The sequence below is a fragment of the Chrysochloris asiatica genome, unplaced genomic scaffold (assembly GCF_000296735.1).
Source record: "Chrysochloris asiatica unplaced genomic scaffold, ChrAsi1.0 scaffold00017, whole genome shotgun sequence".
Taxonomy (NCBI): Eukaryota; Metazoa; Chordata; class Mammalia; order Afrosoricida; family Chrysochloridae; genus Chrysochloris; species Chrysochloris asiatica.
Window position 1 is genome coordinate 29,335,220 of NW_006408535.1, and position 27,410 is coordinate 29,362,629.

Here is a 27,410-nt window from a genome sequence, read left to right on the forward strand (position 1 = left end):
GACATTGTTTCGTTCTGCTGTGCATGGGGTCGCTATGAGTCAGTTCCGACTCGATGGCACCTGACAACAACAACACCCCTGTTCTGGCATGGCGCTGCAAGACTGCAAGTTCAGTGTGAACCTCAAGCTTGGTCGTTCAAGCTCACCAGCTGCTCTTCAGAAACTCTGTACAGGGTCGCTATGAGTCGGAAACGACTCGACGGCGCTTAACAACAATAACCCCTGTTCTAGAGCAATGCCAGTTAAATTATGAGTACAGCTAGCATTAATCAGATTTAGGTTTGGCATCATTTGCCAGATCTCACAGTTCACTTTTAAATCCTTTTAATCCCTCTGCCACAGCCTTTGCTATGATCTCTGTTATTATGTGCTGTTGAGTTGATTCCAACTCATAAGTGACCCTGTAATATGTTAACTACTCGTTATATGAGGGTCCTACAAATCCTGTTCAGGTTCCAGTTTTTTAGGAAGAAGAAATTACTTGCTTATGTGTCCTTTAAACTTTCCTTACTTTATTGCTTTCTATACTGTCTAGTAAGATTCCTGGTATAGTACTGTAGAATAAGCACTCAACCTCAAGGTCAGCCGTTTGAACTCAACAGCCGCTCCTTAGAAACCCTATACAAAGTTGCTAAGAGTTGAAACTGACTTGACAGCATTTAACAACAATACTGTTTAGGAGTCCTGGTGTGCTGCTGCAGCATAATGTGCAAGGTCAGTTTAAATTGCAAGGTCGACAGTTCTAATTCACCAGCTCCTCCATGGAAACCCCATCAGGGTCATTATGAGTTGGAAACGACTCAACAGCATTGAACAACAAGAGCAAGGAGCTCTGGTAGATTAGTGGATTATGAACCACAAGGTTAGCAGTTCAAATTTATAAGTCACTTACACAGGAGAAAGATGAGGCTTTCTGCTCCTGTAAAGATTTACAACTTTGGAAATGTTATATAGGGTCTCTGAGAGTCAGAACCCACTTGACAGCACACAACCACAACCAACCACCATTCTGTCTAGTAGCTAACTTCTCCCTCTGGCTCTGGAACATTGGAAAGCTTACATTCACCCTGACTAGTTTTCAACTCCTAAAATATATTTATTAGCCCATTCATTATCGATACTGGTTTTGCCTTTTGCTAAACCTCAGTGTCTTCATACATTATTAACATCTGGTACAAGACACTGTTGTGGCCATGTGCTCATGATCCATGTCAACTTTCCCAGGAACTTGTCTGCATTATATCAGTTACTTCAAAGGAACTAAAAAGACTAAAAAAACAAAGAAACTAAAAAAACTAAAATTTTTACCTTATATTTTGTGTTACTTAACTTTGTGTTTCATGTCTGAGAGTCCCTTCCAATTACCACTTTTTTGGGAAATAGTGACAACCAAAGTTTTCTGAACAGTTCTGCCCATTTTCCCAGATTTCTTTGGTGATTTTTACTCAAGTGCTTCTAGAAGGGTAATCATTTAGGATTCTGTCACTGCAGTTTTATAGTATGAAAATAACTATAATCTGGTAAAATAGCACACAGTTTGCAATAAGTAGAGAAAGACACTATTTGCTTGTATGTACCTAATTTTAAAATTTCAATCTCAACTCTGAAACTATTACTTGACCTTAACACATTTGTTTTTGGCCATGTTTGTACATATCTTTTTTTAAAACTAAGATAAATTAGCCTTTTCCTCTTGTGTTCACAAAGGAGCTTTGCTTAAAATTATTTTCTTTGGGTTTGACTAATTTTATAATTTAACCTCCTTTTGGTCAGTGAATTATGAAATTACTATATAATTATAGCCACCACACTATGGATTGCTTACAAATTATTCTTCAGATGTTTTAAAAAAGAATATGGCCTTGTCCCCATATTTTATAACCATGGCTCCTATACACACATCCATAACAAGGTTGTTTTTACTCACTCTGGGGTGAAACGTATATACTCCGATCTCATTAATGAAGTAATCATCAAAGTTTTATAAATAAGTGTAGACTTTACCTTGCAGTTCATTTTAGTTTTATGGGAAGGGAGGATACCGTGGGTTGGAGCTCACCCACCATCTGGTATATATGAACAGTTTAGATACTATTAGGTAGAACATGGTTTTCTATATCATTTAAACCTTTTGTCCTATAAGTAAAACTAGTCCTAGTTTAGCAGGGTATTTGGAATATGATTACCTGTAGGCTGTTATCTAAACTTTGTTCTTGTCACTGTTTGCATTGCTACTCTAGTACTGGCAGGATCTCAGAACATTGAGATCCAAATGAGTGAAGGGATTTAGCCACAGTCATCTTCTTTCATGGAATGTGACATTTTTTTTTTTTCAGGTTTACCTAGATTAATCAGGATGATTTAGATTGGTGGTTTCCAAGTTTTCTTTTAATAGTATAATTTTTTTTTTCCCCTTAAAAATAAATTTCACCTTGAATTTATGCCTAATTGAGAGGAGCTAACTCTGAAGTGCCATCTGATTGGCTTAATGTAATTTTTAGGAACTTTAGGGTCCCACCATTAATTTCTTCATGAATTGTAGTTTCACAAAGTGATTGGTATATTAGTCCTAGTATTTTGGTCAAAACTCCAAGTCATTACAAAAACTGTATGGGAGCCATGTCTAACTTCCTCTGGCTTCGTAAGAGGGAAAGAATCAAACTTCAAACCAGTCCAAGGCAGATTCCTGTGAAGCAAAGGTCAGACATGCCTCTATCCTACAACCTTCTTTAACTTATTTTGACCCCAACCATCCCTCCCATAGCACTCTGCTTCACATCTGATTTCAGTAATCCATTGCAGTGGCCACACACAACTCATAACCATACTCGCGATTATAGGATTTATCAGGGAAGTGAACAGGGTGCAATTCAGGATAAGAAATAACGCAAGATGCAGCAGTTTTCCAATCAGGAATGCTGCTGCTTCTGTACCGCAAGTACATGTCACTCTTGTCTTTGGCCTCTCAGCCATGTGGCCCCTTGGCTTCTGCCCTGCTCAGGCAAGTGTTAACAAAGCTCCTTTAGCCAGTTTCTAAATGCCCAAAGGACACATTCTACAAGTCAGCCTCCTACCTGTAGGCACTCAGCTTTACTTAGTGATCTTAGAAGTCCAAAGCTGCTCTCTCCATGCCGCTGCCTGTGCTACCACCTCTGCTGTCACCACTTTTCTAGGTAGGGATTATGCTCTTCTTTTTTGATGGTCCTGGAATTGTCTTTTCCTGCATCTGAGATAGATTCTTTTAAACCTAGAGAGATGGCAAAACTAAACAATCACAGCATTAAAGTCCTGTATACCCTATTTGCATGGTCCCACCCAATAATTTGGTAGAAATTAAGACTTTGGATAAAAAAGCCATATTAAGTAAATTCAAGTTACCATATATACATTGCAATAAGCGTCCAAAAAAATACAGGTACAGAGCACAATGAACTTTATAGAAATTAGTGCACTTTTTATTTGTATATCTTTGCAAAATAATTTGAAACCCCTGAGAGTTGTTACATATCTTATATCTTTTATGGCTTTATGGGTTAATGCATCAGACTGCAAAGCCATTTGAACTGCACGGTCGGTGGTTCAAGCTCACCAGCTGCTCCTCAGAAACCCTATACAGGGTTACTATGGGTCGGAACCAACTCGACAGCACTTCACAACAACAACGTGTACATTCACAGTATGTGAATTGACTCTGGATTACTGAAATATTCCAGAGGTACACAATCTGGATTGGCAGTAAGGCTCTTAACTATAGGGCTTTATACAGTCTTTTTTTCAGTGTAGAAATTAAAGAAATTTGCATAGATACACATTAACCAGCTCATATTCTATGATTGAGTTTTAGAAAGCAGTCATGAAAGGGTATTCATATGATTCTAACTGACTTTCTTTCACTTGATAGGAAAGAGCGCCTCTATTTCTGAAGATAAAGGTGATTCTGATGATGAGAGACCAAGGAAAGGGGAAAGACGATCATCTAGAGTAAGACAGGTAACTCAGATACCTATTAAAACATCCATCATTCTTTAGGTAATGTTTGAATGTCTTTTTCACAAATGTTTTAGAGTTAGTATCTTTCTAGATTTCTGTACAGTCATCTTTCTCCTCTTTTCAAATTTAGGTCTGCTCTAGCTTTCAAATCTCTAAGTGTATATATAAAGAAACTTAATTGTAAAAGCTAGCAAGCTGGTCTGTATTCCTAAAGAACATTAGAAAAACATGACATAATGAATTATTTCATTCAATTCTTAAACATGGTATGAATAGAACACAAAAATATAGTGAAATTATGATTATGTAAAAAAATAAGAAAAAGAATGAAAAGAATTACACCAAAATGGTGATAGTGGGTCAGTTTTCTCCTGTTTTTTTAGATGTTCTGTTTTTATTTATTTTAGAACCTTGAAGTTAAAAAATGAATTAACAGCAGCTTTATTATTATATTCCTTTTGGTCATTCTTTCTATACCTATTTCTCATTTATCAACGATCTCATTATCCATTATTTTACATTTGTGACAATAGTATAAAATGTGCTATCCAACTATTTTGTGTATTAACAAGACATCAGCCATGATGGGAATGTCTTGGAGCATCCCCTCCCTCAGGAATCGTCTCCTGGCATCTTCTAGGAACCTGGGCCAAACACCATCCAATGTGATCTCTGAGAACCTGCAGCTCAAAATTGCTATGGGATGGGAATGTAGGGGAAAAAAGCATGGGAGAGGGTGTTTATAAGTGGATGTGAGTTAGTAACATCCCAAATTGAACCAAACTGGGCCTGAACCCGCTGCTTTGATGGAGCTGGGTATGAGACAGCCTTGCAGAAAGCCCCTATCCCTTGGTGACTCACCAGACCCAGAGATCAGAGCAGGCTGCAGGATTGACTCTGAAAGGAAAATTCATCCAAAACAGAAGGAAGGTAAAGTGGGTAAGCCATGGGTCCTCCAGTCACAACCAAGTTTTGTCTCCTCCAAGCCACCTCCTCCACAGAGGAATGATCCATAACTGGACTCATCATATCAGTAAAACTTAGCTGTTATTATTTCTATTATCGTATTTTCTAACTGAAAAAATCCAATAAATGGATGGTCAGAAAATGGAGTGAAAAGTCTCTATTTTTGCATAACACCAATTTTTTTGTAAAGCAACCTGGTCTTTGGAACCTAACCATGTCAATAAGTGGGAATTGGGTGTATTTGGATTCCCTATGTTCATATTAATCATGATTATCTGCTTTCATACTTGTTTCTGTATTGTTAAGAGTACGTATCATTGTGTTTCTTATTCCTAGGAGTGTCTTGTGAGATTTTTTTTTTCTTCTCCTTCTCTGATTATGATCCAAATATATTTGGAGCCATTGTATATCTTTTATTTCAGGCAAGAGCAGCTAAACTTTCTGATTGCAGCCAGGCTGCTGAGGAGGAAGAAGATCAAGAAACACCATCCAGAAATCTGAGGATCAGAGCAGATCGAAATTTGAAAGCAGAGGAGGAAGAAGAGGAGGAGGAGGAAGAGGAGGACTTTTTTTTCTTGGGTGAGGAAGAAGAGGAAAATGAGGGACAAAAATCTAAAGAAGCACCCATCTTGAAACAGTCTGAGGCAGAAGAGGAGGAGGAGGAAATGTCCAAAGCAAAGCCAGAGCAAGTGGTGGATGAGAGACCTAAGCCCATAAGATCCCAGGAACAAGAAGGGTTAGAGAGAGGAGGAATAGTAACAAGGTCCCAGGAAGAGGCTCGAAGAAGTCATCTGGCCAGGTATCAGCAAGAGAACGAGATAAAAATAGCTTCTCCCCTTAAAGAGGAAGAAAAAGAAATTAAATCTTTGAAAGGCTTGGAGGAAAAATCAAAGTCCCCTTCTCCTCCTCAGTTGACTGAAGATCTGGAGAAGGTCCCTCTTGTGCTACAACCAGAGCAAACTGCCAGTGAGGAAGAGACTCTTCCACCTTTACTTACCAAGGAAGCCTCTTCACCACCACCTATTACACAACTCCAGAGTGAAGAAGAAGTAGAGCCCATGGGAGGCCCAGCCCCCCCTGTTCTTGTTCAGTTATCTCCTCCAAATACAGATACTGAGACCAAGGAGCTATTAATATCTCAGCATTCTGTTCAGTTGGTGGGAGGCCTGTCTCCTTTGTCAAGTCCTACCGACACCAAAGTAGAATCTCCTGCAGAGAAAGTACCAGAGGAGAGTGTCCTATCTCTAGTTCAGAAAAGTACACTGGCTGAATCCTCAGTAGAGAAAGGTCTTGAATCTGAGTCAGAAAAATCAGCTCAGCCACTCCCTCTAAACATTGAAGAATTAGCACCAGCCAAAGAGATCACTGAGGAATCTCAGAAACAGCCATCTTTGGAACAAGAGGGCAGAATGGCTACACATACTCTTTTCCTGAGCCACAGATTGAAACCGTCAGCTCATTCCTCACCGTCTAGCCGGTCTTCCTCATCTTCGTCCTCCAGTTCTAGATCACGATCTCGCTCTCCTGACAGCTCAGGCTCTCCATCTCATTCACCTCCAAGATCCAAGCAGAGAGATGGATCCCTGGCACATTCTCACTCCAACCCTCGTAGTAGACCCAAGATGGGCTCTAGATCAACATCAGGGTCCAGGTCCCGTTCTCGTTCTCGTTCACGTTCTCGTTCTCGTTCCGCCTCAAGCAACAGCAGAAAAGTGAGTATGGGTCAATCCTATGTGCATTGATGTTCTGTCTGTACTCCAGTATTTTTTAACCTTTAGGAAAGCCCATCGTAATTTCTGACAAGCATGGGGGAAGTCGCTTATAGACCTTATTGTTATTGTTAAGTGCCATTTAGTCAGGTCTGATTCAGAGCAACCCTATATAGTTTCTGAGGAGAAGCTGGTGGGTTTAAATTGCCGACCTTGTGGTTACCAGTCCAGTACTTATCCTACAACTCCGCACCAGGACTCCTTAGCAAATGATTAATTTTCCCATTTCAGAGTCTTGATTTTTAATTCACTGATTTCTAAATGGGGTACTTTTTCATTCTAAATCCCTTTGATTCCAGAGAAAGAATCCATGTATCAATGTCTCTACTAGATTGTAAACTTTTTGAGGGTATGAACATGTCTTTTTATAGTGCTCGTCACATCTTATTGGGACTTACTAAATATTTATTGGAAAATCTAGTAAATCAGGAGATAACTAATTCAAATAAGAATAAACATAGGATTGAAAGAGCCAGTGTATTAAATTGGGTCAGTGGAGGCTGGAAAATTCTGTGATGTGCTGAATTTATACCATGTGTATTAATGTACCTTATTATAATACTTGATTTTGTTTCTTTAGTCTCTGAGCCCTAGAGTCTCCAGGGACAGCAGTACCAGCTACACTGAAACCAAAGATCTCTCTTCTGGTCAGGAGATTGCAACTCCACCAATGCCACAACTGCAGGTCCTTGAGCCAAAGGAGAGGACTACCACCTCCTCTATCCAAGTGAGGTGCATGAGCCAGTCTGAGTCATCTGAAAAGCATGTGACCCAGAGGTTACAACCTGAGCGGGTAGGCTATTATGATTCTCCCCACTACTAAACCCAACACCCCATTCTACCCTGAGGAACATGGAAGATGAGGCATGATTTTCCATTTTGTCTTAGCTACAAAACTGAAAAGTTGGTCTGGGCTAGGTTCAGTTAGAAATACAGAAGGTTGAAGATAACTGTTAGATCCCACTTCACTCATTCCAACGCCCTGATTTACGAAAGCTCGACATGATGCTGAGCAGCAGGCTTCTCACCTCAGTGCTCTTGGGGTCAGTTCTTCCTCAGAATTCCTTTTTTTCTGTCCCAAAAGAAACCTTTTTCAGCTCTCTCAAAAAGATTTAAGTTTTCATAAAATGATTGCTGGTGTAAAAATTCTTGAAGAATCTGTCTTTAAATCATATTTTTTCCATTTCATTTTCTTAGATGAAATTATACCAGAGAGTTATATGTGGAGCTGATAAGTACTCTACTTTGTATATTCTACTCTGCCTTTTTCCAGCTCCAGGTAAAGAAAAGGAACTGTTAAGATTTAAGTACTTTGCTATTTTGTTTTTGCTACCTCCTGACAGGAGAGCCCAAAGAAGTATGAAGCTGAAGAGGCAGAGCCACCAGCTGCTACACAACCCCAAACTTCAGAGATTCAGACCTCTCAACAACCAGAATCAGAAAGAATTCAGCACACTATGTAAGTGACTATTTCCACTGGGTTATAATATGGAACTAGGCTAGGAGTGGGAGATAGTTCTTTGCTCCCTAGGGTTCTTGAGTAAGCAGTCTTAGTTTCCTTATTAAAATATTAAGGCAGATCTTTATCTGGACAAAAGTTAAACTTCTGTTACTCTGTTGGGAGCAGCTTCGAGAGTAACTGTTTAGGTAGTCTGAAAAGTGGTGTTGAGGTCATAAGGAAAACCACATCGGGGATCAAAGCATCTGACCAGAACAGCCAACTCCTTAAAGGTACAGCTTTTTGCTTTCTTAGAAAGTATAAGAATTGACTGTGCCTCAGAGCTTAATCTTTAGCTTACACTTAAACCAGTTATATCTGATCTTGGTAAAACAATTCAATAAAGTTTATAATGAAATGCACAGCAATGGGCTTTTTCCCACATTATTACCTATATTTTACTAAGCTCAGTCTGTCCTAGTTAACTCCTATAGCATATAGTACAGCAGACTACAAGGTCCATATTAAGTCAGAAGTTTATTCCTGGGTCCCTGAGATCCTTTGATTGATCTTACCAACATTTTAATTAATGTGAGTTTTTAAATCTTTATATTCAGTCATAGAGAAATACATTTTTTTTAAATCAGGGTAAATTTGTAATTGAACAGCTGTGTCATTCATTATTCTAAGCTAGATATCACAATCTAGAAGCAATTGAGCCAAAATTTCTGTTTTCAGAGTCTCCCAATGATGCTTCCCATGGGAAATGAGAAATTGAAGCATTGTGCAGATAAGATTGCTTAGCTTTTAGACGTTAGGAATCCTTAATTGTTTGGAGAATGTCCTCTGTAGACAGTTCACCAAATGTTTCCCACTTGTTCTCATGTCATTTTAATACTAATGGTACCCACTGCAGTTGAGTCAATTCCAACTCAGAGCAACCCTATAGGACAGATTGGAACTGGCCCATTGGTTTCTGGGACTGTAAACGTTCATGGGAGCAGTCAGCCTCATCTTTGCAGTTAACAGCCTAGCGCTTAACCCACTGAATTATCAAGACTCCTTTAAATACTACCATATAATTATTCCCTGTATGTAGTAGTTAGGAGTCCTGGTGTGTTTCTGTAGAATAAGCGCTCAACTTCAGTTTCAATTGCAAGGTCAGTGGTTCTAACTTACGCTGCTCCTCAGACACTATACAGGTCAGAACTGACTCTATAGCACTTAACAACAGCGTATGTAATACTTAATAATTTCTACATTTCTGAAGGCTTTAAACTGTCTTGGCCCTGATTTTTGGAGGGTTTCAGGCAGTGAAATAATTTTAATAATAGTTTTATACTTTTGACTATTAGAGCTTGTGCCCTGGGATAGACCCTCAGTACTATCCATTCTAAGGAGCTCTGGTATCGTAGTGGTTACGAGTCTGGCTGCTAACCTCAAGGTTAGAAGTTCAAAACTACGAGCCATTCCACTGGAGAAAGATGAGGTTTTCTGCTCTCCTAAAGATTTACAGCCTTGGAAACCCTATACAGGGTTGCTGTGAGTCCGAAAGGACTCCAGAGCCCACCACCACCACCACTACCACCATCCATTCTAATATTATTGCCTCTGCTGCCATCTTGTGGCCATAATATTTTTTGTTTTAAAGCCAAGAGCTCATTTATGTCCTTTGAAAATTTTTTGTTCTTTCCTTTGGGATGGGTACATTATTCTTTGGAGAGGGGTTTTTCTTCTAGGAGCATAAAGTGAAAACTCATCGGATTCTGGAAGGTGTTCAGGATTCCCCAGCTACACCATCGATGAGGAATTGGGGTGACATCTTCCTTTTCATATGCATCAACCAGAGATAATACCTATCCTCTTCTCCCTTACCCATCCCATGGATTACAGCATACCCTTTGTATAATTGCAGTTTCAAAGTAGGTGTTAACAAGTTGCTACTAATTGAACCTGAGGAACTGCCTCTTAGGCACCTTGAGAAGAAAGTAGTTTTCTGAAAAACTTTTCTCATCTCCAAAATTCTGTGAGTCTATGAGATCCTATCATTCATAAAGGCTTTTAATGCTGTTTTGAAACATCTGTATTTCTGGACTTTCCCATACAAGTCCTAAAACAAATGAAGCTTGGAGTCATACAGTCATGCGTCACTAAATGTCCATGATATAATCTCTAAAATAGGACGGTATATGATTTGGACATTTTGTGCATACTATATGCAGACAGTCCCCAAATATGAAAGTCTGATTTCTGGACAACTCATACTTATAAATGGACTGCCTTAAAGCCTTATATTGAAAAATTGAGTTTGACACATACGAATGATGAATGTACACATTACTTTGTGACATTTCTTGAAAATATTGCAAGGTTTGGAAGTGTTTTATATGCATAGAAAAGGAAAATATATTCTATATACTAAGACAAACATTTGATTTAATTATGTACCTGTTCCAACTTCCCTACAAATCTGACTTAAAGACTGACTTAGGAATGGATCTCATTCATAGAGACTACTTGTTTAGCCTTATGGGACTAATGACATCTGTGGTTGCACATTGCCTGAACGGATGCTATGCAACACCTGACTGTACAGAATTTTTCTCCTTAGGTAAAGGTGGCTTTGATCTTCATGTTATGACTGAGGTAATAGAGTCACATTGATTCTCACAAGGTGATAAGAAGTGGCACCTTGGGTAAATACTGAGCTTGTCCATTTTTATTAGGCAAGCTTCAGTGGAGCGGTGTAAAGATTGGAAATGCATTCTGAGCTTAGAAGTAGTTCATACATACTCTACTTACCTGCCTGCCAGCTTAACCAAAAGACATACCCAAAGACCTAAACTCATAGGCTGTTCTGGCATTGGATTTGGTAAGGCCAGGTTCAACAGCATTAAGTGGAAAAGACCATTTGTGGGTTAGCCTTGGTTTTCCTGCATAGTGCAGCACAGTCGCATGATTTTAAAAGCCAGCTGAGACCTATATTAATTTAGGAAAGGGTTAGAAAAAATTTACTGCTAAGGTTTCCCGCCACTTCGAAGAGATAGCGTAATTTTTGCTGTGCCTGGTTAAATCTGTTCTAATTTTGTTTGTGTCCTGAGGTAAGGGTGTGTTTTTCATTTTTTCTTTGTTTGTGAGCCCTCAGTCCTATTTGAATTGAGCCCTATTCCAAATTCTAGTCTTATGCCTGCCTAGATACAACAAAAAATGTTCTCATACAGAAGAAAACAGTGTTATTCTTGTTTGTTTTTTTTAATATAGAGGGGGTGCCAGCAATAACTGACTTAAACTAGAATTTTTCTAGCTACAACCTTCTTAGCAGGCAGTAACAAATTTAGGCTCTTGACACTATTTATCCTTTTGACTGTGTAGGAGGAAAGAAATGGTTCCTGAAGTCAATTCTTAAGTGTCAACTTATGTTACTATTGTTTAGTGCCACTGAGTCAATTCTGACTCATAGCAACCCTATATAGGATTTTGGAGGATCGGCTGGTGAGTTTTAACCGCTGACTTTGCAGTTCAAATCGACCTTACGGTCCAGTGCTGATACTACACTGCCATACCTATATTTAGGGTTTCTGAAGGAAAGCCTCATCTTTCTCCCACCAAGTGGTGGTGGGCTCAAAATACCAACCTTGTGGTTTGCAGTCCAGTGCTTATCCTACAGAGCCACCACACTCCCCCGTGAAGCCAATGTGACAATGTAATAGGTACTCCCCAGGGGACTTACAATGTCACTATCCCAGATGATACATACTGAAAAACTAGAATTTGTTGTCAACAATGGTGTTTGCTCCCTGGGAAAGAGGTACCTAAGGACAAACACCCCAAAGCATACTATTCTTGGTTATTCTGGACTTGATATGCTTCTAAGGATATTCTATAGTTAAATCTCACTGCCTGAGGATAGTCAAGTTCTACTATTTTTAATTAAACTTTTACATCAGTTCCATAGCTTCTCATGAATTTTTAGAATAACTAAAATCCAAACATATGCCCACAGAAATTTCATGTTCCCATTAACTTTTCATTCATATTCAGGTAGGAACTATAATGTGATATTATTAATCTCCAAGTAGTTCTATCCTTATCTTCTTGGCTACAAATGCTTTGTTTACTAAACTGTTCAATTATGGACAGAATTCTTCTCATGATGCTCTTCCATGTGTTTTTCAAATATATCAGGAACTTTTGTGCAAAAACTTAAATGTAGGAAAAGGAGATACCTTTTGTCTAAAAGGGACTAAAAAGCTGTGTAGGGCTTTGACACATAGGTAACAAGCCTTTGGGGCTGACCCTGCAAGTCATTGAAGATTCATTATCTTACACGTCAACTCTTGAGAATTCTTAGGTCTCACTGAATTAATTGTGGGGAAGCTAGAAGGTACAAACCTGCTGTGTCTTCAGGTTTGAGAGAACATGGAGAAATTATATTTGAGAAATGTTTCTAGTAACAAAATTCTCCTTCCAAGGAAGCTACTACTGGAGAGCTGAAAATATTTCAGGACATTGGGGAAGAGGGTATTTATTTTAGGATATTCAAAGGTAACATTCTCTGTGGAAATTCTATCCAAAAATAATTCTTAAAGGTGCGGGGACCACTTTAGTTCAGCAAGTATTTGTTAAGTGTCCACTTTGAACCCTTAATGACCCTAATTCAGAAATATTTTATTGAGTATTTCTCATGTCCAGGCCCTGGGCCATGAGCCAAGGGATGCAGTCTTTGCTTTTGAGGGGCTCTGCAGGTTGGAGGGTTGTTGCTGTTGTTGAGTGCTGTAGAGTCGATCCCGACCCATAGTGACCCTGTATAGGGTTTCCAAGGAGCACCTAGTGAGTTTGAACCACCAACCTTGCAGTTCAAAGGGGTTTGCAGTCTGGCATATTAACCCACAGTGCCACACCAGGACTAGGATGGAGGGTAGAGAGCAAGTAAATCAGTAGCTTTTATACAGAGTAATAGGTGCTGCTGGAAAACCGTCTCACCAGTCACTAAATGCCTTTGCCTTAGAGAAAGTGCAGTCTTTTCTGAGGAAACTAAAACTTCAGAGGTGGCATCAAATAAAACAATGGCTTATTAAATGTACATGTAGTGTACATTCATTTATACATGCCCTTACCTTGACTTTGGATGTTGTCCAAGCCAGAGTGTAAGAGCTAACATTAATTAAAACATACTATGTGCTAGATACTGTTCCATGAGCTACATATTATCCTCACTCTACAGATTAAGAAACAACAGGATCAGAAACTTACCCAGTATTAGACTATTTGTAATGGGGTGGGACCAGGACTGGAACCTAGCCAATCTTGACTTCAGAGCCCTCTTTTTTGTTTTTTTGTATTATACATAACTTAAAATTTACCATTTTAAACATTACAAGTCACAGTTGGTTGCTGCATTACTTCTGAGGAGACAGGGACTGCAATGTGAAAAGAAATTTTAAAAATAAAATGTAAACATGCTCACTTTAGCATGCATTTGGCATGTAGGTTTAAAATTTTAAGCAGCAGGGGAGAAATTTTAATTATGACTAAAAATTGATTTTGTAAAGGAGATGGAACTTTTTGTTATCAAAAGCTTGTCTTGGTGTTAAACATATATTTATTGTCAGTAGGATGAAAAAGGAGTGCCTTTGCAGTCAACAGATAAGCATTTTGAGCATCTATTGTGTTTCAGAGAATTTTCTTGTATGGCTAGAGTTTGTTTCCCATTTCCCATTTGGTCTGGTGACAGTACCTTAGTCCCCAATCAAGTTCTGCCAGGCAGATGCTTCCCCATTTCCCATAATACAGCTCTCTTGCTTCACTGTCTTCATGCGCCCTCACCTTGGAGTCCTTACTCCAAGAAGTGGCCTTCATGCTTCAACTGTCCCCAGGTCCCCATGCCCTGTTTATCCTTTTCCTTTCTATCTCCAGTAAACCCTGGGGCAGGGTGACCTTATTAAAGACTGTATGAAACAAAGTTGTCTGTCATCTCTTCAGAAACCCCTCTCCCTTGTTACCAGCACTTTGAAAAAGGCATTTCCTTGTTTATGCACTTCCCTCTATCTTCCCTAGCGAAAGAGGAGGTTGGAGTTGTAGCATGTGGTCATCGCCAGGGGTGAACAGCCGATCAGTATAGTGACTAGTAGTACCAGTCCCACTCTCGCCTTGAACATCTGCCTGGCTGATCTGTGTCAATACTCCATGTGTGGCTTTCTGGGTAGAAGGTGGTGGGCCTTGAAAATTGTTCATGCCCTTTTCTCTGTGCCTATTTGGGTTTGGGCTTTGTTATCTTCCTTCTAGATTAATGTATTTTTACTCCCAGCTTTGCTGCTTCCCTTCCTCTTCTCTGGAATCTTCCAAGCAAGCAGCTGTAACTTTGTATGTCCTCTCCACCCAGCCCCCTCCCCCACCCCCTGGGAAGACAGACAGAGCACCCTCTCCCAGTGGAGTTAGGCCTTGGTTAGCTGTTGTAACCTGAGAAAAGGAAAAAGGCCAGGCTTATAGAGCCAGCAGTCGGCTCCCTGAGGCCTGCCAGAGGATAAGAGCCTTGCTCACTCAGCTCCCTCCCTCTTTACTTTCCCCTCCCCTGCTGCAGCAGGGCCCTCCCCCATCCGCACACACGGGCTGCTGGGTAAGTGGCAAGATGGCTCCCCTGCATGTCTCCGGCTGATCGCTGCTGCTCCGCCAATACAATAGAGCCAGCCACTACCAGCAGCCTGGCCCTCTTCCTCCTCCTCCTCCTCCAGAGAGACCAGTCCAGCCGAACTCGGGGTTTGCCGTGAGGACTTAACGCTTATCTCTTAAAAGCCAGATCTTTTAGCCTCCCCTCACCAACACCTCCCCTTCCATTTACCATTTTTTGGATTCCCCAGTTGCTGCATCTCGATTTTCTCTCTCTGGATCGGGTGACTGGGGAGGAGGTGGTGGGATCTTGGACCAAGGAAGGTGTTTTTTGTGTTTTTTTGTTTTTTTTTAGTATTTTTTTTGTTTGGTTTTTTGTTATTTCTTCCATTCCAGAAAGGGATAAACAGCACTTCCAGGGGGAGAAAAAAAATCATGTTATCAGAAAGCAAAGAAGGGTGAGAGCTTCACATTTCCACGTATCCCTTTTCCCCATTGCTCTAGCTCACCTCATCTTCCTTCTCTTCCCCATGACTTCCATTCCGCTTTTCGTTTAGGTTTGTTTTCAGTCATTCTGCTTTCCCCCTTTGTCCTTCCTGCCCGATTTCTAATTGGTCCCACTTTCCCTCTCTGTGTGGGAAATAGGTACTTTGTGGATAAGAGCCGGTTCTGGAGACTTAGGCAGTTGAATCGTGTGTTTCTGTGGGGGCCTGTTAGCTGGGGGCACAGTTCCGATTTTCCCCTCCCCCCTCGCGTGCATCCCTCCCTGACTGCTACAGGGAGGCTATCTGACCTCTGAGTGTGTCAGCCTTACGAGTTGTTGGGAGGGAGAGCTGGATTTTGGTGGTGATGGTTATCTGCTTGGGGAGGCTTGGTTTCCCCTCCCCTGAGCTTAGGCCTCTGGTCATTTTAATTTTTCTCTCGTATTTGGGTGGAGGGAAGTGAGATAGAAGTTAAAGATAAAAGACAGAAAAGAAGATGGGAAGATAGTTTATCTGAAGTAAATCTCTGGAACTCTGAAATGGAAGCTAACTTGTGTGATTAAGAGTGGAGAGTGAGTGGGTTCTGTGTTGGAGAAAGATGTATAATATGGGGGTGGGGGTGTCCTGACTGAGAGGCCTGGTCTCATTATTTCTTGGAAGTTGGAATGAGAGTATGTGAGAAATTCAGTGAGTGAAAGCTGATTGTAACGACATTTCTATACTTTGAGCCAGTAAGAGTGATCTGATTTGTCTGAGCTTTGAATTGTCTTCAGCAGTTTTAGTTCTTCCTTTTGGATGAGAAAGGGTCCTTGTTGAAATGTGAACCTTCACCAACCTTACTTTTTCTTCCTGCTACTCCCACGTTTTCTCTATTCCTGGTGTCTCCAGATTCTACAGGTTAGCAGGCCTTTACTTATTAAGCAGTTAATTAAACACAAGGTCGGGATCATTTGCCACAACCATGACCATACTTTCCCTCTCTCTCTCTCTTTTTTTTTTTTCCCAGAAACCTGGTTTCTCTTAGTATCTAATGCAGTTTTGTTAGATAAAGTTAATTGTAGCCAAAGGTTGTGGTCCAATCACAGTTACTTTTATGGGACTGTTTTCAGAGTAGGATGTTTCTCTTCACATGAGAGTACTCTGGTGAGTTACCTCAGAACAGTTGGAGTCCTGTCCCCACACATATGGGCTGTGGGTGGATGTGGTTTCTGTGATCCATACTTTTTTCCCAAGGAGAACGGTTTCCCACTTTCCTGTGGGGGTAGATTTTTTCACTCTGATCTGAAAAGCAGCCCTTCAATCCCACTCAAGTGATGAGGCATGGGGGTTTCCTGACCTAAAGCTAACGTCTTACTCTCTCTTCCCCTTGGTTCTTTCCTGCCCTTCCTTCCCAACCTCTCCTCATACTGTCAGTGAGGAGAAGGAGGAAGTGAACATGGACACAACTGAAAACAGACCTGAAAATGAGGTTCCAGAGCCCCCCATGCCTGTCGCAGACCAAGTCAGCAATGATGACCGCCCTGAGGGCAGTGTGGAAGATGAGGAGAAGAAAGAGGTAAATAGCCAAGTCACCTATTGGGGTGGGTGGGCCAGGGTGGGTCTAGGGGAAAGAGTAGATCACTCTAGTGATCAATCTTACATAATAGGATAAGTTAAAGAAGGGAGTAGGTAGGGACTTGAATCAGAAGTAGGCCAAGGGAGAATTCGCTGGTTTAACAAGGGAAGACCCTTTGTGATGGGGACAGGGTTCATTTGTTCTGTTTTCCTTTTTGGGAGGAGTAGTATAGTCCAGACTCCTGGAATTTTGAAACGAATTGAAAAGTCACTTAATGGCCCTTTCTTTATCTAAGACCTAGGCTCAGCTTTTCCTGCTAGCTTCTCAAGCTTCTCAGGGTGGTAACTCCTAGTTTTCCCTCCTTTTTAAAAGCCTAATGGAGTTCAGCGCCATCTAGTGGGTTTTGGTGGTTCCCACCAGATTAGCCATGTTGAGGAATTTTTGTTCCTCATTTGCCCCCTAGTGGTCTCTCTGCAGAGATGTATTTATATAGAAGTCCAGATTTGGGATCATCCTGAAGGCCTCTTCTCCATATCTGTAATCCTTCTACCTCATTTTTGGCATATATATATGTATATATATATATATATTGTATCCTGCACCCAATCCAGGGGGTTCCCCCCATCAGAGCCAGCGAAGTCTTCTTGGCTCTTAGAGTAATAGAGAAAGAATTAGCTGGGTTTGGGAGCTGGGGGATGGGTGGGAGGGACTGTTGTGTGTGTAGCCTTTCTCTGGTGTGTGTTGCGGGGGCGGGGGCCGGTGAAAGTGATTTGATGTGCAGAATATTATTTATTACAAGGTCCTTCTTCCCCGTAAAACTTTGTCCAAGTACCTCATGTACGATAATCCGCCCGTAAAATATAACCCTGCCCAACTGGCCAATCGCTGATGCCGCCTCTTCCTCTGGACCCACCCGCTGCTACTGAGCTGCCCAATCAGAGCCGAGTCTGCTATCCAGGTGTCTTGGCCAGAGGGGGGCACGTATATGGGCTCCTGTGATGGGCCCCCTTTTGCCTCCCTGTCTTGCTTACATCAGGGGGCCAAGAAGAGCACTGTTCTGGAAAGACTTGTATTAAGAACGCAAAAAGCACTTGGAATGGGGTGGACTTGGCATCTTCTCCCTACTTGGGGCACCCCAAGAAGAGCTTGTATCAGTGCTGGGGCGCCTGCCCACATGCCCTTGCCCTTCTGAGGACTGTGGGTTGCCTTGCTGCGGACTGTTGAGATCCCTATCAAGGGCACCAAGACCTAAAGAGTCAATGTTGTGATCACAGTGCCATGCTGTAAAATACCGAGTGGGGCCCTTGACTTAAGCTGTGATGACTAGGAAACCTGCAGAACCGTCTAGGGTCTGAGCCCCGTGGATTTAATGCTGATGACAGCACAGCTCGTGTATCGTCACTTGCTCATCAGATGGACTTTCCTTTGGTCCCTGTTGCATCTGGTGAAGGGCCACATGTTGGTTGCTCCAACTTCTCTTTGGTCCCTGGGGGCAGGGGCTCATCCTTCCACCTGACTGGAGCCACTGTCTCAGCTGGAGTCCGTAAAGAAATGCCACATAAAACTCTCAGAAGAAAAGTATTTCCACCTTGCTGCTGATGTGTGCCAGGTCCTGGGAATACCCATCTACTACTCCCAGGCTACCGTCATCAGAGGCTCCATGATCCCACTCGGTGAGAAGACCTCCTACCCAGGCAGAGGAAAAAGGGACTCTGGAGTCATCACTTGGATTCCAAGTATTGGGTGGTGGTATTGCTGCAGTTTGCCGCTGCATGTGGACATGTGGTCCTGCCTGCTTGTCACGATAAAAGGCAAGGATCATTCCTGCTACTCACAAGCCGTCTCATCAGGGACTGCAAGGTGATGCCCCTCCAGGGCCAGGACTGATGTCTCTTCCCCTTCCCCCCTGTCTCCCTGGCTGAGCCTAGCCACCACCAGTGAACTGTCTTGACATTATGGAAACTGGGCAGCGTAACCCCCACACGTTTCCCTCCCGCCCCCCCTGCGCCCCTGGGAGGACTCTGGCAATGCCGTGCTGACCACCACGCCGTGCGCCCACCTTTTTTGCCAACCCAACCCCCCACCAATTGCACAGCGCCTAGCAGGGAGGGCTCATTCTGATTGGACCGTCGGTTGACTAGATACAGTACACAGTGAGGTGCGATTGGCTGAACTGAAGATCCCAGGTGTGAGATGGTACCTGGAACATTTGTCATATTCCTAGTTTATTTTCTTCTTTATTTTCTTTCTCTTGTTTTCCTTTTATTTTATTTTTTTTCCTTTTGTATATTTTAATTTTTTTCTCTTTATCTTTATTTTCCTGATTTATTTATTGGGTTTATTTATTATTTGGTTCATGTTTTTCCTGTTTAAGTTAAGATTTTTTTTTTTTTCTTCTCTCACTAACTTAACCCATCAAGAGCGGCCCAGCTAGGGGTCAGGCTGGCCCTTAACGGAGACCAAGGAGACTTGGTTTGACGACACAAACGGGGCTGGGGGTGGATGGGAAGAATGGATTTCATCAAGAGCATCCTAGCCTACCCTTTAAAAGGGTAGGGTAGTAAGATGGTCTTAGTTTTCCCAGAAATAAGCACTTAAATCTAAAAGTTTTTTTCATCTCCCTTTTCTCTCTCTCTCCCACTTTTTGCTCTTGTCTATAGTCTATCTCCCACTGAAGGTTTGGGAAAGGGACTTGCTCCCCAGACTGCCTTCTGATCCTTGGCAGGACCCCTAAGGCATGATCCCTGAGTGGAGAGGAAACAAGAGGTTCTGCTAGAGCCACATAAGGTGGTTGGAAGGTTTGCGAATCTTCCTGGGGACAGTCAGCCCTTAATAAAAACCTGTATTAAAAACACATTGAAATTCTTTCTGCTAGTACTTGGCTCATGAGCCTCATCTCCAATGAGTCTGGTGCTGCCATTTTCCAGTGTGGTGGACATCCGGGCAGTCTTGAAAAATAGCTGCCCAAGTGACTCAGTGTCACTGTTGGTGGAAATCCTGATGGGCATAGAGAAGAGGAGGACTCCCTTGTTGAAGTTGCCATTCCAAAGTTGATTTTCCTCAAGGGAGGGACCCAGGAAGACTAGATTACCCAATTCGAGACACAGCTTATTGGACTTGGTAGCCCCCAACCCATAGAGACAGTAGAAGAGGGCATAAGCAACATTTTGGAAGGGCTGAGAGGCTACCTTTTCTTGTGTCAGCTTATTTCTGGTTAAGCTAATACGCAAGTGTGGTATGGACTAGATGATTTTTCCCTGCTGTGATGTTTTATTTTTTTCTCTAACTTGCATTGATTCCGCTTCGTTTTTGCCGTTTGCCGCTTCTGTTTTGGTCTCTGTCTGTCTCTGTGTCTCTCTCTCTATGTCTTTGGAGCATATGCTAAGACTGCCCCATCTAACCTCTTCCCCCCCTCTCTGTGGGGTATGTCTCTTTCTCTTTTCTCCCCTTTTCTCTTCTATGCAGAGTTTGCTGCCCAAATCATTCAAGAGGAAGATCTCCGTTGTCTGTAAGTCTACCCCGAATTCTTGGTAAAGATCAGGGAATGCCATAAAAATCAGAGTTCTTAAGAAAATAGATTCCCGTTTTCTTCCCGTGCCTTTCTGGAGTCCACCTCTACCATCCTGCCCCCTCCCCCATAGAATCTACATCTTCTTGATATAGGCAGGGTTCCATTTTGAGATTCCAAACTTTAAATAATCCATGTCCTGTATCCTCAGTTAGGTTCCTTTCCCATCACTAATGAGATACACAGTGAATAGTTTCACACTATTGTTTATCTGTCCTAGATGCATTTATCCTTTTAGATATCCAAACACTTAGAGAATCAAGAGCTGGTTTGAGGTACTCCTTTATAATCGTGGGGATTTCTACAGTTTACACTTTATTATGTGTTGTTGCTGTTGTGAAGTGCCGTTGAGTCCGTTCCGACCTATAGCTACCCTGTATCGGATTTCTGAGGAGCCTCTGGTGAGCTTGAACCGCCAACCTTGCAGTTCTGGTGCATTAGCCCAACAGCGCCTCACCAGCACTCCACTTTGTTACATAAGAGCATCCAAATAGTAGTTTTTTAAACATGTTCCTAATGGAAAACTAATTTTAGGTTGTTGTGAAGTGCCATCGAGTCAGTTCTGATCCATAGCGACCCTGTATAGGGTTTCTGAGGAGCAGCTGGTGAACTTGAACCACAAACCTTGCAGTTTAAACGGCTTTGCAGTCTGGCACATTAACCCACAGCGCCACACCAGGATACCACACACTTAGATGTATAAGAGAACATTGTTAACTTAAATCATAGTTTATGAAAATGACCCTAAAGGGTGACCACATCACAATCATCTTTAGTTAATATTACTTAAGATTTATTTTGGTAATTCTATAGTCATCTTGGAGTCCTGGTGTGGCATTGTGTGTTAGTGCGCCAGACTGCAAAGCCGTTTAAGGTGTGCAGTTCAAACTCGCCAGCTGCTCCTCGGAAAACCCTATACAGGGTCACTATGGGTCGGAACCGACACGACGACACGGGCACTTAACAACAACAGCATAGTCATGTTATTTCTTCTGATTTTCTATGTCCTCTTCAGTCTTTCCTGCTACTTCAGATATGCCTGCCTACCACTGGAAATGTAAACTGCTTACCAAACTAGTCTCACCCATCCCTGTTGTCTTGATGAGTCGCTTCCATCTCTCAGGAAATGCCTTTGGTCCTTTTATTGTTTATTCTGAAGCCATGGTTTTCCCAGTCCCCAACCATAATTTCCTTATGTTAACCTTTTACTAAAACCACCCGAAGAGTGCCTAGTGGGTGTTGTGGTGTGAACCAGCAGTGGGCCTGAGGCCATCTAACTGTTGGGTCCTATTTCTTGGGGACAGCAGCTACCAAGGGGGTACCAGCTGGAAACAGTGACACAGAGGGGTGCCAGCCTGGTCGGAAACGACGTTGGGGAGCCAGCACAGCCACCACACAGAAGAAACCCTCCATCAGTATCACCACTGAATCACTCAAGGTGAGGTGGGAGGAGCCGGGGAAGGGAGGAGGAGACAAGTTAAGGTGGGAGTAGACATGGGCCCAGTGTAACGGGGTGGGGGGTATCTGTGTCCCAGAGCCTCATCCCCGACATCAAACCCCTGGCGGGGCAGGAGGCTGTTGTGGATCTTCATGCTGATGACTCCCGCATCTCTGAGGATGAGACCGAGCGCAATGGTGATGATGCGACCCATGACAAAGGGCTGAAGATATGCCGAACAGTCACTCAGGTAAGGTTTCTGTATTCCATAAAAGAAGGGATCAGTGATCACGAATCAGGCATTTGAGAAGCTAAGATAAATTTAAGGGAAATCTCCCATCTGTCCAAAAAGTTTGGTTAATTAGCGCTTTGATTCTGCTGCCTCTCATGATAGCCTCACCGAGTTAATTTCCTCTTGTTTACGGCTGCATTTGCTCTGTAACTCATAATTGAGTAGTTGTAACCAAGACTGTATGACTCATAAAACTTAAAATATTTGTCTTGGTCTTTACAGAAAACATTTACCAACTCTTATTTTAGATTTCTTCATGGCAAAGTTGAAGCACTAACAATCCTAGTGTCTAGTTGAAAAGGACTTAATAATGCAACCTCTCCCCAGTGGAAGGGACATACATACTAGATCAATTCTCTGCTCTCTCTTCACTAGAAAATCAGAAGTCAAGAATATGCCAACTTGGTATTTAGTAGACCCCCCCTTATATTGTCTGATACCTTTACAGGTGGTACCTGCAGAAGGCCAGGAGAATGGGCAAAGGGAAGAAGAGGAAGAAGAGAAGGAACCTGAAGCAGAACCCCCTGTAATTCCCCAGGTTTCAGTAGAGGTGGCCTTGCCCCCACCTGTGGAACATGAAGTAAAGAAAGGTAGGTGAACACATCATGCAGTTCCGTGAATTCCTAGAGCAATTTATTTCAGTCTCCTTTAAGTCATTTAAGATTTTCTGCTTTTTTTCATAGTATTTTATGGATCTAGTTTATCTCCCCTTCCTATAGAGGTTTTTTGGGGCTAGGTTTGAATCTGTTTAATCTTTGAATCAACACAGCGAGATTAGCTTTGCATAGTAACTTGGCACGTGGACCTTTATTTCCTATCCGTCAATCCAAAGATTGACGGATAGGAAATAAAAGGAAACAATTAGAGGTGACAGCCAAAGCATTGCTCCATACTAAAAGCCATTTATTTGTGTATTTTGATAGTGACTTTAGGAGATACCTTAACTCGACGTTCCATTAGCCAGCAAAAGTCTGGAGTCTCCATTACCATTGATGACCCTGTCAGAACTGCTCAGGTGCCCTCCCCACCCCGGGGCAAGATCAGTAATATAGTCCACATCTCCAATTTGGTAAGTCTTGGTTTCCCACATTCCATCTTTGTTTAGTGATTCAAGAGTTTGAGCTTCCTCGGTTCATTTCCTAGACCTGCCAAGTTACTCACCCACTGACCCTCTGCAAATTATTTAATCTCTTAATGTGTCTCATTGGAAAAATGAGAATAACAAAGTACCACTTTCAGGGTTGTTCTGAGGGATTTGATGTAGCAATCTATGTAAAAGCGTTTAGCAAAAGGCCCAGCACATCATGTCTCAATAAATGCTATCACATTTCTCCTGTTCCTACAAGAAGATTCCTAACCTCTGCTCTCACCTTCATCCTTCAACCCCATGAGCAGATTGGGAAATTTTAAGACCAGCTAGGTAGCGTAGTGGTTACAAATCAGGCTGCTAACCTCAAGGTCGGCAGTTCAAAACTACCAGCTGTTCCACAGGAGAAAGATGAGGCTTTCTACTCCCATGAAGATTTGCAGCGTTGGAAACCATGTGCAGGGTCGCTATGAGTCGGAACTGACTCCACCGTACTTAACAACAACATGTATTGGAGTTCTGGTGTGTTGCTGTGGGTTAATGCGCTAGACTGCAAAGCCGTTTGAACTGCAAGGTCGGCGGTTCAAGCTCACAAGCTGCTCCTCGGAAACCATATACAGGGTCACTTTGGGTCAGAATCGACTTAACAACAACATGTGTGTTCTCTTGCCTTTAAGTCCCTAAAATCCCATTTTCATTGGCAGGTTCGTCCCTTCACGTTAGGCCAACTGAAGGAGTTGTTAGGAAGGACAGGAACCCTGGTGGAAGAGGCCTTCTGGATTGATAAGATTAAATCTCACTGCTTTGTAACGGTGAGAAAAATCTGATTCTGTAGGTTGTGGTATATATTGCTTTTTGTTATCAATGTGGACAAATAAAAGGACATTTTGTTAAGTGGGAGGGGTTGGAGCCATGTTGTGACCCTCTGCAATCTCCCTTCCTTCACCAGTACTCAACAGTAGAAGAAGCTGTTGCCACCCGCACAGCTCTGCATGGAGTCAAATGGCCCCAGTCCAATCCCAAATTCCTTTGTGCTGACTATGCTGAGCAAGATGAGGTAAGAAACCTAGGAAAGGAATGAGGGAGGGGCAGGGGAGGCCATTCTGCTAAATTCCTGCTGAGATATTTGGCACATGCCAACATGTAAGTCACTGAAAGAGAACATATTCTACCCTCTTCCCTCCGTTTTGGTTCCTTTGGTTAAGCCATGGGACTGTAAGTCTCTGTACCCCTGATACCTGGGTTCTTTCTGTGGGAGTGATGTCATCTCTATACCGACTACCCTTGTCCCTCCTTTACCCACAGCTTGACTATCACCGGGGCCTCTTGGTGGACCGTCCCTCTGAAACTAAGGCAGAGGAGCAGGGGGTCCCACGGCCCCTGCACCCCCCACCCCCACCCCCAGCCCAACCACCACAGCATCCCCGGGCAGAGCAACGAGAGCAGGAGCGGGCGGTGCGGGAACAATGGGCAGAGCGGGAACGGGAAATGGAGCGGCGGGAGCGAACTCGATCCGAGCGTGAATGGGATCGTGACAAAGTTCGAGAAGGACCCCGTTCCCGATCACGGTCCCGTGACCGCCGCCGTAAGGAACGTGCAAAATCTAAAGAAAAGAAGAGTGAGAAGAAAGGTAATTAGCTGTGTAGCCCCACTAGCAGGTGGGAATGGGACCCCCAATGGGATGGAACATAGAACATTCACTTTAAATCTGGTTTGATTTCTTCCACCCCAGAGAAAACCCAGGAGGAACCACCCGCCAAGCTGCTAGATGACCTTTTCCGCAAAACCAAGGCAGCCCCTTGCATCTATTGGCTCCCGCTGACTGACAGCCAGGTAAGTACTGTCCTTTCTGACCTGCTCCAAATTGTAGAGGCTTGGGGTCAGTGCAGAGGGATGAAACTAAGCATAACAGAAATAGGCAGTTTTCAGAGATAGTGGGCCATATGGAAACCAGATATGAGACAGGAACTCTGAGGTGTGTGTGCCAGTCAAGCTATTTAGAGCTTGATTTTAGTTAGCTGAGAAATGTGTTTTATAAACTCACCATCCGTTTCTATGCTTTATGTATTTAGAGTTTTTACTTTTTAAATTTAGTTTCTTAAGGGATGAGCCTTTGGGGAACTTTAGGCTTCCGTACTGAACTAAAAAGAGATTTGTTCGCATCTATCATGGGTGGTACTTAACCAGAAAGGTGGGTGAGTGGAGATAGCTAGGGAAACACAAGTCTAAATACAGATGGTGCTAGCACCTTTTGTAAGTATAAAAGTTAAAAACTTGGAGGGAGTAGGATGCTCTGACATAGGGACAGGTACAATTGCTAGAAATACTCCCCTCTTCCTATTTTGTTTTTTCCTATGTGGAGACAGCAACAAAACTGACAGTGACCCTCAGTGAAGGGGTGTAGAGATCCAGATATAGATGGACAAGGCAGGACTGATGGGGGCAGAACTAAGATACCTGATCTCTGTCTCTCCTGCCTGGTTACAGATTATTCAGAAGGAGGCAGAGCGGGCTGAACGGGCCAAGGAGCGAGAGAAGCGTCGAAAGGAGCAAGAAGAAGAAGAGCAAAAGGAGCGGGAAAAGGAAGCCGAGCGGGAACGGAACCGACAGCTGGAGCGGGAGAAACGTCGAGAGCACAGTCGGGATAGAGAAAGAGAGAGGGATAGGGAAAGGGAACGAGACCGGGGGGATCGAGATAGAGAAAGGGACCGGGAACGAGGCAGGGAGAGAGATCGCCGAGACACCAAGCGCCACAGCAGGAGCCGGAGTCGTAGCACACCTGTGAGGGACCGGGGTGGGCGTCGTTAGCCAAGGAGGAAAAAAACAAAAAAAACGAGATAGAGCTGCAGGCCTCAGCCACCCTGCCCCAGGAGGGCTAAAAAGCCACAGAGGGATAGGTACAATCTCCACCATCCTGGAACCAAGGTCTTTCACACCATTTGCCCAGTGCTGAAGTATGGCTGCCACCTGTCCCCACATACCAAATGAAGCAGTGGCCACCACCCTCTCCATAACCTATCTTGGGATTTGGCTGTTTCCTATTAAGTCTTTGAGAGGAAAGAGCTAGTCTAGGGAGGGAGGTGATTGGCCCAGAGGTGGTGGCTTCAAGTCTTTTGCAGTTTTCCTTCATCTTGTTCATTACTTTCCTTGGGTACTCAACAGCCTCCTTTTGGGAACAGCCGGGGCCAGGACTGGGTCACCTATGAGCTGAATCAGCATCTCCTCCTGAGTCCCCGGGCCCCTGCAGTTCCCAGTCTCTTCTGCCCTGCAGCCCCTGCCTCTTAACCACCAAGCCCACTGGTTCCACTTTATAGCCACCTTTTCCTTTTGTTTGATTTTTATTTTTATTTTTTTTATTAAATGATGTGGTCTATGGAAAATAATAAAAAATCTGACTTAGTTTTAATTCGTGTGTGAGTGGTTTTCGTTGAACAAGACGTGGGTAAGCCAAATGAGAGGGTGGCCTTAGCTTGGAGGGCTTGCATTTCATACACGGAAGGTTGCTTCCTTCCATCTACCACTCAGGCCTTGGTTCTAATCCAGCTAAAGCTGTGGATTTTACTTATTGGAGGATGGAAAGGGGAGAGGAAAACTTCCAGAAGTAGCACCACTGTGGCTCTTCGCGACTGCACCCAGACTTGCTGGGAGGGCAAAGCTCTAATTATGAGGTCCGCATCCTGTGCGCGATTAAGACACCTGCTCTTTTCCGGGGTGCTTCCCACAACTGCCACCAGGGGGCGGTAGCCCCTCATCCAGTAGGCGCCTGTATAAGAGCTTCCCCAAAAGGCTCCACTCCCCACCTCTGTCCCCTCCTGCCAATAGCGCGTCCGTGTTGCTGGGCTGACCAACTCGAAGACTACCTGGACCCTTCTGCCTTCTCTAAGCACAACCCAACAGACCTACTATTGTGCCCTCCACGGATTTCCAAAACGCGACTGGCTTGTGACCGTGGTCCACAGCAGTCCCAAACGCAGGTCCCGGAGCGGGGCGCCGGCCCTCCCCACAGTGAGCAGCTCATTCTTGGACTAGCGATGTGCTCGCCCTTTGTCCCTTTCCGGAGTGTGCAGGTCGCTTCCCGTACCCTGGCGCACCTTCTCAGCCAGTGTTTTGGAAATGGCCCGGGCCTCCGAGTGCCCCAGCCTGGCGCTGCGGGCCCGGCCCGGGAGGGGCACTGCATCTGTATGCGTCCGGCAGCCCAGAAGCACTGAGGGGCGGGCGC

General features: G+C 43.3%; 1 protein-coding gene across 1 annotated transcript in view; it reads left to right on the plus strand.

The window, feature by feature from the left end:
* The window catches only part of ACIN1 (apoptotic chromatin condensation inducer 1), a 44,351-nt gene extending 18,352 nt beyond the window's left edge, over nt 1-25,999 (plus strand). Inside the window, 15 exon segments of the mRNA XM_006835442.1 lie at nt 3,902-3,990; nt 5,379-6,668; nt 7,306-7,518; nt 8,069-8,184; nt 16,665-16,806; nt 20,272-20,314; nt 21,679-21,812; nt 21,910-22,062; nt 22,553-22,694; nt 23,028-23,173; nt 23,896-24,003; nt 24,141-24,248; nt 24,497-24,821; nt 24,924-25,024; nt 25,679-25,999. Coding sequence (XP_006835505.1) covers nt 3,902-3,990; nt 5,379-6,668; nt 7,306-7,518; nt 8,069-8,184; nt 16,665-16,806; nt 20,272-20,314; nt 21,679-21,812; nt 21,910-22,062; nt 22,553-22,694; nt 23,028-23,173; nt 23,896-24,003; nt 24,141-24,248; nt 24,497-24,821; nt 24,924-25,024; nt 25,679-25,999 — 3,431 coding nt within the window.
* Nucleotides 26,000-27,410: the final 1,411 nt, after the last annotated feature.